Below are 13,783 nucleotides of genomic sequence, written 5' to 3' on the forward strand. Positions count from 1 at the left end.
GTTACTTTGTTGTAAATTTTACATGGCTGGTCATTGGAACTTTAGTAACTTATGATAATGTTGCTATTAGAGTTTTTCTGATGCTATTAGAATTTATATATTGCTCCAATGCCTACACTCACAAGTGTTTCGAAACCTACATGTAATAATTAATCATTATTGGAAGAACAGGAAAGCTGAAACATTCAGTTTCTCCCTTTGTAATACTTTAAATAAATTTGTCCATAGGGCTGTGTGTGTGTGAGACACACATCAACACAAAGAAATGTAAGAACATTGTGACAGAGGAGTTTCACTAGTAAGCCTATAATTATTACTTTTTTTCTTTTGTTTTGATTTGTAAGTGTGTGCCTGTGAAATTCTTACTGATAATGTCGTGCCTTTTTACTGGGCTTGAATAATCTGACATCTGTAAACCTGTTGGCCTGAGGTTCCTACAAAGTAAGTGGGGAGCTCAAGCAGAGACCAGATCAAACCAACCCAAACCTTGCTACCAAAATTGGGGTTTATAGGCAAGAAGAAGGACAGCTTCATCTTCCTGTGACACTTGAGGCTTGCTGGTGATGGGTAGGGCTGAAGCTGTGTACACAGTGGGTGCTGGTAGGGCAGAGGGCTTGTGGTTTCTTCCACTTACAGAGCTGTCTGGCTGCTGCAGGGTGTCTTCTGTGTGTGCCATCAGGCATCTCAGTGGATGACTGAGGTTTTCTGTGTCTCAGTTGCCTTAGGATTGCCTTACATATAAATGCTTTTTTCAGCATAGCTGTATCTTTAAAGACAGTAAAGAAAAAGGAAGCCCACCCTTCATGGATACAACTTTAATAGGAAAAGCTCGGTTACAGTTATAATGGGACAGCAACTTATTAATTTTGTTCCAGAAAATTATAGTCCTGTCTGGCAGAATAGGAATTTTTATTGCCAAATGTTGTATCTCTACTGTTCCATGTGCCAGTGATCTCATGCTGTAACATTTTTCATTAATGGAATTTCAGGGGGAAACACCCCTCAAATGCTAGGACTCTTAAATTGTGTTGCTACAGTTTCCAAAAACATTGTTAAATAAGCTGCTTTTTATAGATTCCTAATGAAACTCAGGTCCCCAGAATAAGAAAATTACAATCTATATCTCATACATTTCACTGGTTGTATAAGAAAAAGCAGAAGATGTCAATCTTTCCAGAATTGCCCTCAGAATTTCTTAATGAATAATAGTGAATGAATTTATGATTTTAAAAGGCCCCAAAGGATGAAATCATGCTACATCTTATACCTTGCTTCCATGGTCAACTAGTCACATGTCTAAACTCACTAAATCTAAATTCCAATCTAAATCATTATTCAAATAGTAATAATTGTATAGTTCTGGTCCAGGAACATATGCATACAAATGCTGCAGTTTGCCATTGTTAGAAATGCTCACTTACATACAGGAAATTATGAAGCTCTGCACCTATCTTTGAGACATCAGTAGTGAGTGAGTTTGCTGTGGAATATGCAGAAATATGTGATAAAGGCCTTGCATATTGAAGCAGTTGGCCAAACTTTAATCAGTGAACCTGGATTTTATCCATAAAAGAATTATTAAATGAAAGTAAAATGAACTTAACACCTGTTATCAATGCAACCAAGTAACAAATACTTTATTCTGTGAAAACTATGCTGTAGAACTATATAGTAATACACAGTAATAACCCCAGAACCCGCTCCTTGATAAATGACTATATTTAAGTGAGTAAAGGGAATGTGTTACTTGATACTTACAAATGATGGTGGTACAGATTTACTTAGCCTAACGCAAATATCTCTGCTATGCTGGATTTTTTGTTTGTAATTTGCCGCCTTTAAAATATTTGTTGAGAAAAATCAGGCACTTGGAAAAATTATGGCAATTAAACATAGTGACATTAGTCTTTTCTGCTTAGTTGATGTTTATCTTTCAGGTCCCGGTCACTCAAATCTGAGCTGAATGTCATATATTTAGATCTGGCAGATTGAGAGGTAAACTGGAAGGAGCTTTCTGGCTTTATTGCCTTTGTCTTAAATGGCCTCTTAACTGTATTTATCTAATGGCTTTTATGAATACCCAGTTAACTAAACAGATAACCAGCTTAACACTCTTCCCTGTTCTTGTGGTTTTAGGAGATTGTGGTTTAAAGGAGATTTCTCATACTGCATTGAATTAGGTTTAGCAGATCTACAGTTAGATGAGTTGTAGGTGTAACTTGCATCTCTGTAGACCATCAGTGTAGTGAAACCCAAAGGGCTGAGCTGTGAACAGTGCTCACCAGGAAGAGGTGTAGGCTTACTTTTGCATAATCATTAATTTTTCTGTCCTCTCATAACCCATCTGTGTTTTCTGATTGACAGACCTAATCCTGCATTTGACATTGTCTCTTGATATGGAAATAATTGATGTCACACATTTAGCATGACATAATTTATGCAGACCCACAGCCATGCGATGCTCTTCATAGACAAATAAAATCAACAGGTTCCTATCCAGCACAATCCACAATCTCTGTGTGCAGCCATCAGCCACAAGCTGAGCTGGGATGTCTGTGAAGCTACAGACATAAAGCAGTAGGGTGAAAGCTGTGGTCTATTCACTTACAGAGTGTTTAGGAGCTCAGATGTCAGCTACGTGCCACTTCATGGGGGCTGTGTGGGCTTCTCTGAGCAGTGGGTAGAGGCAGCAGATGCCAAGAGTAATTCTTATGCTTGTGGGCTATGTCTAGTTTGAGGTTTGGCTTATTTGGTTTAATTTGGGATAGAAGATCTCACTGATGTAACCAGTGGGATATGCAGTAATAGGAGATTCAGGCTATCTTCTGGGGCTGCAATCTGAACAGTTTGGCTGCAAGTTCATGTTTGTGTTTTGGAATGAGGTACACCTTTGTGTGCCAACAGGCTGCAGCTGTTGGTCCTGCATACCTCATGGTGATATCAAAGTAGCTGATTTGGGACAGGCAGGCTGGATACACTTATTCCCAGAAGGGCCCCAAATTACATCCTGTAAGGCACAAGAAAATTTGCTAACTGATGAGCAAAACCCATTCACATTGCCCGAGAGAGAATTTTGTACTTGCTTCTGCCACATGGGTCATCTCTAATGTAAATAGCTGGGCTACAGGCTGGTTCTTGGGTATTACAGAGTAGCTATTATTGAAGTCTGCTAAAAAGATGACTCTTATTCACAGCATTTGAAATTCAAAACACTGCCACCATCTTGTAGGTACTCTTTGCACTTCTGCTGTCACTTGGTAGCAGCAATGAGGAATTACTTAGCAGAAATTTCCTAGGCAGTACAGGAACAAGAAAAGGGCTTGAAATTGCTTCTTATCAAACAACTATCAGACACATGATAGTAGGCAGTGGAGAGAAAGAAGAGGGAGATCTACTACCCTCACCTGGAATTTTTCACTTGCTTCTCTATACTTCACCCCCTATCAGTGCATCTCACTAATATGCAATGACCGTCCTAGTTCTTAAGTTTTTTCCTGTGCAGAAAATGGGTACTCACAGTGTGTCCATGGCTGTTACATCCTGTATGCACATAAAATACTTCCTAATGGGGAGAGAACAGGGGAGGAGAGAAGGAGTCAATTTAAACTGTTAGTTTGACATCTGAATATTTATCAACATCTTCTGAATGAACGTCAGAGCTTGACAATGCAGTCTGTAAGTCTCAGTGTGATCCCTTGGTAGTTAGTGCTGGGAACAGACAAGCCGAGTATCTCCTTTCCTGTGGGTGTGAAAGGTTCATGCTTTGGTAGATAAATTGAGAGCTGTGACAGAGTGCTCACGGGTAACTGCAAGACCAACGTCACTCAGCGCTGCCCCATTTGTCGTCAGAAGTGGCACTGGTGCTCTGTCATCAGGCAGAGCATTTCCCCTGAGGATGGTCGCTACAAGCTTTCAGAAAAAAAAGCTTGTAAATCAGAAAAGATTTGGAAGGCATGTTAAAAAGTCTCCCGTAAGAATCCTCAGCATCCTGTTTAGAGTACAGATGTTACCAGTGTGGAAAAAAAAGGACCGTCACCTTTTTCCTGATTGTACGTTTGCCAGTATACTCTTGACAACGTGTTTAATTTCTCCGAACAAACATCAGAACACAATTCTTAGTAACAATATTTTTAATTCCAGAGGGATCAAGGTTCCCCACAGAAGAAAGATGTCCTGTGCTGGTGCTTTTACAAATGTGGTAGTGGAAGTTGAAAGAAGTAAAGTAAATTTCCAAGGTCCAGACTTACAATAAAACTGGAAAGGGGGCAGACCTCTAGCCAGCCTCCCAGTGACAGGATTTCCATGCCTTCCATCTCCCTAAAGGTTTTCTTTCTTGTGATACTTCCCGTTGTGTATTTATGACCCCATCTATGGGATTACATGGTGTGGGAGTTGGGTTTTGCAAAGTAATGCCACTCCTTCTCCCTCCATGACATCAATAATTCCTGGCTCACAGGCGGGACTGCTGTGTCTGCTGTGCAGGAAATGGATGGCAAAGGTGCAGCTTTCACAGGGATGAATGAGACAGGAGTCATGGGTAGGAAGCTCAGTCTCCACCTGAGAGGCCTTCTTTGGGCAGTGCCCTGTCTGACCTCCAAGAAATTTGATTTTCCTAAAATGGGGCAATATAGGCAGACCCATGATTGATGTCTATCCCTTTGCATGCCAAATAATAGCGGTGTGTTCACCCTTGTGTGAACATTTAAGTCTCACCAGACTTTCCATTCATAATTAGCATTATTTTTTAAAAGGTTACTTTAAAAGGGTAGGCAAAATAATGTAAATATCAAGAGTTTAACATTGTCTGTCATGCCAGCATGCTAAGCTGAGGGAAAACACTGGAAAAAGATAAATTTACTCTTTGTGTCTAAGGACAGCAGGGCAGTCAGTGAGGTATTTTGAGGTTTTTGAACTTAAAAATTGACAGAATGGACTGCTGGGATGAATTAAGGCTTTTATCATTAATTCAAACCGTAGAAATTAGTTTTAAAAATGCTTCACAAGAAGAACAAATGGTGAGATAATTCATCTATGGGCTACCACTTCTATCTATGTCACTATGAGTCCAGCAGCCTCATGCTCCCACCAGTGTCTGGAAGGATTTGCTTTAGAGTGTTAAAAGTTCAGTTAGGAGGAGGTGCAGTGTGTGGGAAGAGCATTTATGCAAACTCTGTGGGCTTTTGAAAATAACAGTGAGAAAAGTACTTGGTGAGCCTGTCAGATGTACTGTGCTGTGCAGTGTTCTGCTGCGTTCAGGGAGTCATGCCTCTGTTTTGGAGTGAGGAAGGAGAGCTGTACAAACCAGCTGTGTGTGTGAGAGAAAAGGGAGTTGTCTTTGCTGAGACAAGCAAAATTGAATGCATTCTGCAAACATGCCACAGGATTGTAGTTTTTTTGCTCCTGCTACAGGCCAGGGACTACCTAGCAGCACAAATGTGAGGGGAAAAGATAACAGGGAAAAAAAGCAGTCTTTGGCTGGCCAAAGAGTTGCATGGCACCACAGCTTGATATACACTGACCTTACATGCTGAAGATGGTGATCTGACTCCAGCTTATGAAAAGGACCATTTACTTCTCCAAGTACAGCACCCGCAGAGACTGCCAAGATGGTAACAGCTCCTAATTCAGGTTGTGTGAAAGGGCTCTCCTGACCTGTGGGACAGGTGCCTCTACCCAGGCAGCTCTTTCTGCTCCACTGTAGCTTGCTGCTGTGTGCAGCAGTTGCTGCTGGTTGCCCAGCTTGCTGCTCCATGGTCACAGCTCCTCAAGGAACTGCCCACTACCAGGGCATTTACTTGCTGGTGCAGTGCATGGGACCTGTTGTTGCTGATGCCTGTGGCATGAACAGCCACCACTGAGGGCAGTGCCCAAGCAAGAGGATCCACAGGCTTGATTGGAAGGTGTGACTAATGCAGCACCACCACAAGTCTTATGAGAGACAAACCACGTTATCCTCTCTTTCACAGGAGGAGAGTGCTTTCTTCATAAGTATATTAGTATGTATGTTAACACTACTGAGTCCAACCACATATGATATACCTCTAAATACATGTTGAACATCCCTGCCTCTTTGCATCTTGAAGGCAAATTTCATTATTTTTTGGCTAGCATGCTCGTATTATTTAAATAAAACTCTAAAACTTTTGAATAAAGAATGATTTAGAGTAAGCCTTATATTACTAAAGAACCAACAGTTCAAGCCTTTAATGTGTCCCATTTCCAGCTGCTTAACCTCTCTATGCTTTGATCAGCTACATCTGGCAAGGCTTAAAAAACCTCCTGAAGGTTTCTGAGGAAATAAGGGTGTTTCATCCTGTGTGCTGGAACCTGCACAGTCCCCTTTGGAAATGTGCAATTATTACTTCAGAGAAAACTCCAAACCCACAATATTTGCCTATTGGATTTCTTACTGACCTTTACCTCCAGAGTTCCCTACCCTTTGGCACATTTTGAGTATTGAATTAACTTTAATGTCTGAGCTGAAGAAATGCAGTTCCCATTTTAAAGCTTTTTCCCAGCAGCCTTCCAACTTCAGCTATCTTGATCAGCAAGGAAGCATAGGAAGCATGGCAAGTCATCACCTGTCCCTTAGTAAACCAACTCACTACCTAATTCGTCTATGAATTTGGGATAACTTTGTTAAAACTGTTGTTAGAGTGGAAGAAGAAACACCTGCCAAGAAGGTGAGGTCTAGGGTTTATTTTTACTTTGGAATTTCAAGTCTTTAATTTTTGAGGGTCTCATTAGGTTAAAAAAAAAAAAGAAAGAAAGAAAAAAAAGAAAAAAAAATTGAAAAAAAAGCCTTTGTGTCAGGTAACTAACCTCCGATAGCAGTGTTATCTTGGAACATTAGATTCCAATAAAAATGTAAATACTGGCAGGGAAATATTTTTCAAAAGCTGCATGCTCCCCCTAGGCTAGTTAGCTATGTTGATTTATGTATGTTTATATATGCACACGCCTTGGGACTGTTGCTGTCTCCAACTGGAGAAGAAAAGCAGAGTGACTCACACATGAGCTCGGTAAAAACTGTACCTAAAATGTAAAGTCGTGCAAGGGAGTCAGTCTGAAGGAACTCCAGATTTACCTTGTTTAGCAAGGCAGAATTGGCAACTCAGCTATTCTGTTTACTCCAGTAAAGAAAAAAGTACATCTCCTGTGCAATTTAATGAGTAAGTAGTATTCTCCTTGCATTTTTTCAGTAGTTTAAAATGTATTAAGTACTACTGATTTAAATGCATTCCTCAGCACAGGTGTCCTGAAGATTAACACAAAAATCAATCAGGAACTGTGTTTAAGTCTTAGGAACTGGCATATACATGCCCTGGAAAGTGTGTTTTCAGAAGTATTGTTCAGAAGTATGGTTTGAAGCTCCTCTGTGCCAGGCTACTGAAGGACTTACCTTGTAGGTGTCATGTGCAGCAATAGGGACTGAATTTCTTACCGTGTTCCACTCACCACTTTGGAAAACACAGCCCTTGATACTGCAGTTGGTTTGAGGGGACTTTTGTAACATGTTTGTTGTGTAAATCTCTAGGTATCAAAAGCTTTCCAGCAGCAGCACTCAACCGTGTCCACGGTGCTCTGTGCTACCCACAGTCAAACCCTCAGAAGTGAGTTTGCCCCAGACTGACAACATACTTAATACAGTTTCTTCCTTTCTTTCCCCTTTGGACTTTTGGACTTGTAGGATTCGGTATATTTTGTGATGTTTCGCTGTAGCCACAGGGTCTAGATTGCTGTTAACAGAAGTGGAAATGGCCACTCGATGATAACCCCCTCCAAGGGCTGGCGCGTTAGCCAAAATCCTGAAGCGCACCAGTGGCCATCAGCGGGAGGCATGGCCCTGTCACCTCTCTGTCCCTAACTCTAAGAGGTCATCCAAGTTCTCTCCAGCTCTCTCAGAAGCGCCAGCCTTCAAAATTAAACCCCCGCAAAAAAGCCAATTTATGGCCAGCCCCCACCCCTTTCTCCCCTCAGGCGTTCTCCCTTCTTCGAAGCCGGGGGTGCTTGTGGGGGGGGTGAGGGGTGAGAACACCACAGCCATGACCCCTTCCCCTCGCCACCCGACCGTTGGGCGCCATAACGGGCGGGTCGGCGCCTTCCTCCTCCCTCCTCTCTGCGGCGGGAGCCGGAGAGCTGAGGGGTTAACCCGGGTGTGTCGGCTCGGGAAGATCCGAGCGGCTGCCGCCGGGGTGCGGGAGGGCCGGGCACGCCCGGAGGGGCGTGCCCGGCCCTCCCGCACCCCGGCGGCAGCGGCTTCGCCCCTCAGTGCCGCTGCCGGGACCCAGACGTGAGCGCGGGCTTTTGCCTCTGGGGATCAAAAAGAGGAGGAGGAGGCGGCAGCAGTAGCAGCGGGGGAACATGCCGGGCAGCGACACGGCATTAGCCGTGGATAGGACGTATTCGGACCCGGAGCGGCACCGGCGCCGCAAGACGCGGGTAAAACGCGTGAGGGGGCAGGGAAAAGGCTGTCGGGGCAGCCGAGGGTGGTGGGGGCTGCCCGGGGGGGGGGAAGGGGCAACCGCTCTGTAGTGTTTCCCCTCAGAGGTGTCTGCGGTTGTGGATCGAAAGAAAGAAGGTTTTTGCTTTTTTTTTTTTTTTTTAAATCGGTGTTGCTTGAATATTCCTGCTCTAAATGCTCTTTGGCGTAGGAAAATTAAATGAAACTGTGTGTTGACATAACAGAAACCGATGTTCAGGGAATCTCCGCAGTAGAAACTAGTTGCAGACGAGAGTAAGAGACAACTCACTCACCAAAGTCAGCAGCGCTGGGGATTTCACGAAGTAATTCTGGGTCTTGGTCACACTGGTGAATACTTAGTTTTGGTCTTGTTTCTCGAAGTCTGTTTAATAAGCTGTGGAATAGGTGATGGCTAGCGGGGGAGGATGATTACCCGTTCTTTTCCTTACAAAGAGGGCTGTGGTAGGGCAGGAGATGGAGAGAAAAGGTGTAGCTGTGTGTGTGGTGTGGTTAAATCAAGAATATATTGCATATCCGTGATATATGGCTTTATGGGATTGTTTTTTTTACAGTCTACCGGCAAGTTTATCTTTTGGACTAGATGATCTTGGAGGTCTCATCCAACCTAAGCATTCTGTGAAATTTATCTTAACTGTTCTGATGTTTTTTCTTCATATAATGGATGATAAACACGTATAGGCTGTGTGCTTGTGATCCTTTTGGATATTTAGCAGCCTTTGTGGCAAGTGTCCTGCTTTTGAGAGCAACTGGCTCACTAGTGAATGCACAGACTTAAAATTCTCACTGAAGTGCTTATCGTAAACAGGTGAAAGCTCCTTCTTCCCATGCACTGCAGGAAGGTTCTTGGATTTTTTGTGTTTTGGCTTTGTGATGTTTCATCCCTCCAGCCCATTAATTAAAAGTGCTGGAAAGGAGATGAAGTGCTTTGAATTGCTGCTACAGAGTGAGATGTTTTAAAAATAGGTAACCCTGTAGCTTTACTGCTGGAGTCTACAGTGCTCTTCATACCCTAAGATGGGTGCTTATGTGAGTCACAACTCAGATTAAAATTGTATGTATTTTCTTTGCTTTTCTCTTTGAAAGTTAATTGATTAGTTTATGTTAATTCTTCCTATAAGAAAATTAATGTTCAGCCTATATGACTGTGGCCATGCAATAAAGTTGCATACCTTCAAGGATGATTTTTGGTAAATTTAGAAATGAAATCTGAAGTTTCTGCTCTATAGTTTAGTTAATCTCCTTAGAAGCAATATTGTCCTTGTGTGTGGACATGCTTGAGAGAATTTTATGAAAGCATTTGACTTCTGTCTGATTTTTTGTATCTTTTGGTCAGGATTAGCCTCTCCTTACCTTCCTGCGACCATGAGAATTGGAAATATAACTCTGTAATGAGTTTGTAGAGTTGTATGTAATTTCATTGCCCCAGGGTTTCCGCTTTACAAGATGTGTCAGCACAGAACTTGTAATTTATTTGCTAGAGGTGGTAGCTGTAGGTTGTAAGTTCCAAAGGATGGTAGAAACTTGCATTTAAGCCATGTGTGCTTATTCCAGACAAATAGGAATTTTTCCTGGGTAAACTTCCTGGGTAACTTCAACATTCCTCTTACTGCTTTAAGGGGGGGGGGGGGAGGAATAGAGCAGCATTGGCACTGGATGGCAGCAACAACTGGTGGTATTACGTTGGAAAGAAGCAAGAGAGCAGGATGTTGCTTTTCTGTTAGAGACTGAACAAAAAGCATCAGAGCAGCTGGAATTTAAGCTGCCATTCCCAATTTAGGCTGCATTAAGCTGCTTTCCCATGGACAAAAATAAGAGCATTAACACATCACTGAAGAGGTGATGAGGGGGGTGCTCAGAGGACATGAACAAACGAGGAGACTTGTTTCTGTGAAGAAAGTCTTGGAGTTGATTTTGTCAGCAGGATCGGAACGGTGGAGGAAGTAGCTTAAGATCCATTTAATAAAGCCTGGCAAGAAAGAGAGATGTCAAAGTAGTTGATGTATCTTGTAGTCTGTATAAGAGGCTACTGGTCCAGTTTTTAGGTGGGCAAGTTTTGCTTCTCCAGCCCTATAGGTTATTGCCTGTGTCTTTCAAGCCCATCTAAGGATTTTTCTTACAAGAGAGTGAAGCCTTCACTGGAGAGAAGCAAGAAGACAGGTTCAGAATATCAGCTGCAAGGCATTGTCAAATTGGATTTGCTAAAGTGCTAGAACAATTTACTGTGAATATAGCATCCTGAGTTTGTAAATAGGGAAAAGGATTTAAAAATTTCTGCTGCAGCTCAAAAGCTTCTCCAGTGTTAGGCAACAGGTCTGTTCAATTCCTTCTTCTCTGAGGCAATTTGAAGTGTGAGGTGTCCTGGGCTCTGCTGACAAGTCTCGAGTGAGCAATATATCACATTTTATGCAGTTTCCAGTGCTTGAAAGAGAGAAAATATTTTAATGAAGAACAGCTGAGTCATTCTTAACATGGGGGGACTAATTGCTGCCTAAGGAAGCCAAGTATTTTGAGGTAGAGGCTGGATTCCTGTTCTCTTCCTAGGACAACTCACAAGAGAGCTTCTCTGTGCTCTGCATGGCAGCACAAAGTTTTTGTGGCAAAAACCTACTGTTACTTCTACTGCATTAATATCAGAACCTTACAGTTTTGGTATTATTTGATGGGAATAGATGTGCTTACCTTGATTCTGGTAGATCATCTGTCCTGAGCTTTAAGAGAGATACTTTTCCAGGAGACTTTTCCTGCCTCTCCTTGTCAACAATATCTGGTCCCTATAATCTGGGTTACAGCAGCTTGCTTGGGCAGTACAGGTGGAATCAGTGTGGCCACTCGAGCTGTGCACAGTGCTTCACCTCTGCTAATGACATCTGCTGCACCTTCAGTGGGCTTTTTATCCACTACTAGTCATGCAATGCTTTGAGAACTATTGCAAATCTTTTTTGAAAGATTTCATGGCCTAAGCCATGGAATAGGACAAGATTTGGCAGCAGGGGTTGCATATTTAGTTGTTAATGCACCAAGTAGTGTTCTTGCTGGAATGCAGCTTGCAGGAAAGCTGAAGTGTTTCTTAAGAGACTTGCTTTTGCAGGGACTACTGTGGGAGATCAGAGGTACTGAGATTCTGGCTACACCATGCTTCTTAGGCAGTAAATCCATGCAGAGATCTATGTAGTTGCAATAGTAACATTTCAGATGCTCAGACTGGCTTGGCTATACTAACTTATGCCTCATAGTGTTGACTTATGCCTCATAGTGTTGACTTATGCCTCATTGTGTTGACTTTTGCTTCTAGAGCATTGTTTCAGGATGGCCTTTCAAGCTCTTTTAAAGCTATCATCTCTGACTGAGATGAAGACTTAAGAAACTTGTGTACACAATTTTTTTCTGGCTGCTAAGGGCATTGTTCTTCACTCTTCTCTCTTAGCCCTTACAGGACAACAATCCTCCGCACTATTAGAAATGTATATGTATGACCTCGTAGGACAAAAATCCTTTTCCATTACAGCTAAAATGTGAGTTCCTTTACTGCATCCCACCAGAAGTCTATGCAGCAATACAAGCTGCTTTTAATAAATACCAGATGCATTAGAGATATGCACGAAGTCCTGATTTCTTGCATACTGGAGCCTATTCAGAACTTTCTTTTCAGATATAGTAGACATATCTGAAATGATAAGAATTCTTCCTTTATTTATTAACAAACAGAGAAACTTAATTTCCATCTTGTGCTTTCAGCCTTAGTGAGACTAGGAATAGAAGCAGTGTTTTGAGGGTAAACTGATTATTTTGTGATCACACACATGCAAAAAAGCTCATATGAAAAAAGAATACGCTTGCCTTTCCAGTGATGAAAGAATATTTTGTGGAATGTCTCATCTCATTTTCTATGTCTCTCTTATGATCCCTCACATTCATCTTGCCTGTAAGCAGGGCAGCCTTTAAATCTCTCCTCATATGGAAGTCTGAAAACCTCTTAATCACTTTCATGATTAGAGGTCCTTAGATTCCCTTTATTGCTTAAAATCTGTAGTATGTTCGGAGGAATAACATAGAGGGACCTAGAAGGTTTTAAAATGTATTTATTTATTTATTTATTTATTTATTTATTAAAAAGGACCGAAACAAAAAAACTCAAAACATCCAAGCAAAGCCCCACCCAAAACAAAAAGGCACCCCATCCACAGTTGTAGGAGAAAGGGAGATTTAATCTCCTGGTGTTCCTTTAAATGCAAAGAGTGCTGCAGAAGAAATGCTTGTTCTGGGCTTTTCTGACTTGTAACCAACCCTTCAGCTATTCTGTGCTCAAAGAACTTATGCACACTTTTCCCACAGTTCCCTCATGTTTTGACAAGAGATGAAGATAACTTGATGAGACAGAATATTATTAAGATCTCCAGGCATTGGTTTTAAATGCACGGTGTATCTAGAAATGTGTGAAACCTGTCAAAGAGTAGGCTGTGTGAGGCAGGAGTATTGGGAATATAAGAGAGGGAAGCCACAATTGTTATGTGAACTCCAAAATAACCCACCAGATCAGCTGATGGAACTGAAGTAAAGCCTGGTTTGTTCATGTAAAACAGGAATCATGCTTTGATTATTTTGTCACTAAAACTGTGCTAAGGGTCAACGTTAGGTGTAATTTGTTGATTGCAAATGGAAAAAAAAAAAGGGGGTGAAATTGTTGCTGTACAGCTTTAGTGTAATATTTCTGTGCTCCCCTGTTCCTGCATGGTGAATCTACTTGGTACAGTTATAAGCCATCAAAGTTTATTTTCACTCAATCCACCTTCTCCCTTCTCACCCAAGGAGAGAGTTTTAAACAGTAAGTAGAAGTGGGATGCATGTTCTTTTAAAGGTTTAAGCTTGTTTTTAGGTTTGGAAGTTCTGTATTTAGATCCCTCACAGTTCTTGGTCTCTACTTGGAAAATTTGTTTCTCCGGAGATTGTACGGTGTCTCCTTTGCTGTGTTTCTGATTAATCACCTTTTTAAATCTTAGGTATATTAATCAAATGGTCACTGGGAGAAAATCAGCAACCTTCTGGTTTGCTTTCTTTTTTGAAGGACATTTAATTTGTCCTTTTGTCAGGTTGGCAGTGGTGAGGTAGGGAGATGCCAACATCCATAGATCTCCATAGGTAAGGCTTTTAGTAGGCACCACCTGGCACCAAATCTGCATCGAGGCTGAACCTCGAAAGTTATGGCTAAATTTGATGCTTACCATTGTTCAGGTAGGAAGATTTCCTCTGACTCTTTTGCAGTTTTCATTGTTTTGGCACCATTAGCAAGTGTGCAGCTTT

General features: G+C 41.9%; 1 protein-coding gene across 2 annotated transcripts in view; it reads left to right on the forward strand.

Moving 5' to 3' along the window:
- Positions 1-13,783, forward strand: part of TMCC3 (transmembrane and coiled-coil domain family 3) — a 91,645-nt gene that overhangs the window by 39,259 nt on the left and 38,603 nt on the right. The window contains exon 1 of one of the 2 annotated variants that reach the window (XM_030445115.1): positions 8,243-8,442. The exons of the other annotated variant lie outside the window; for it this stretch is intronic. Within the exon in view, the coding sequence (XP_030300975.1) occupies positions 8,365-8,442 (78 nt within the window). The 5' untranslated portion in view covers positions 8,243-8,364. Of the gene's footprint in view, positions 1-8,242; positions 8,443-13,783 lie in introns of those variants that run through there. 2 annotated transcript variants of the gene reach the window in all.

The sequence above is a fragment of the Calypte anna genome, chromosome 1 (assembly GCF_003957555.1).
Source record: "Calypte anna isolate BGI_N300 chromosome 1, bCalAnn1_v1.p, whole genome shotgun sequence".
Classification (NCBI taxonomy): domain Eukaryota; kingdom Metazoa; phylum Chordata; class Aves; order Apodiformes; family Trochilidae; genus Calypte; species Calypte anna.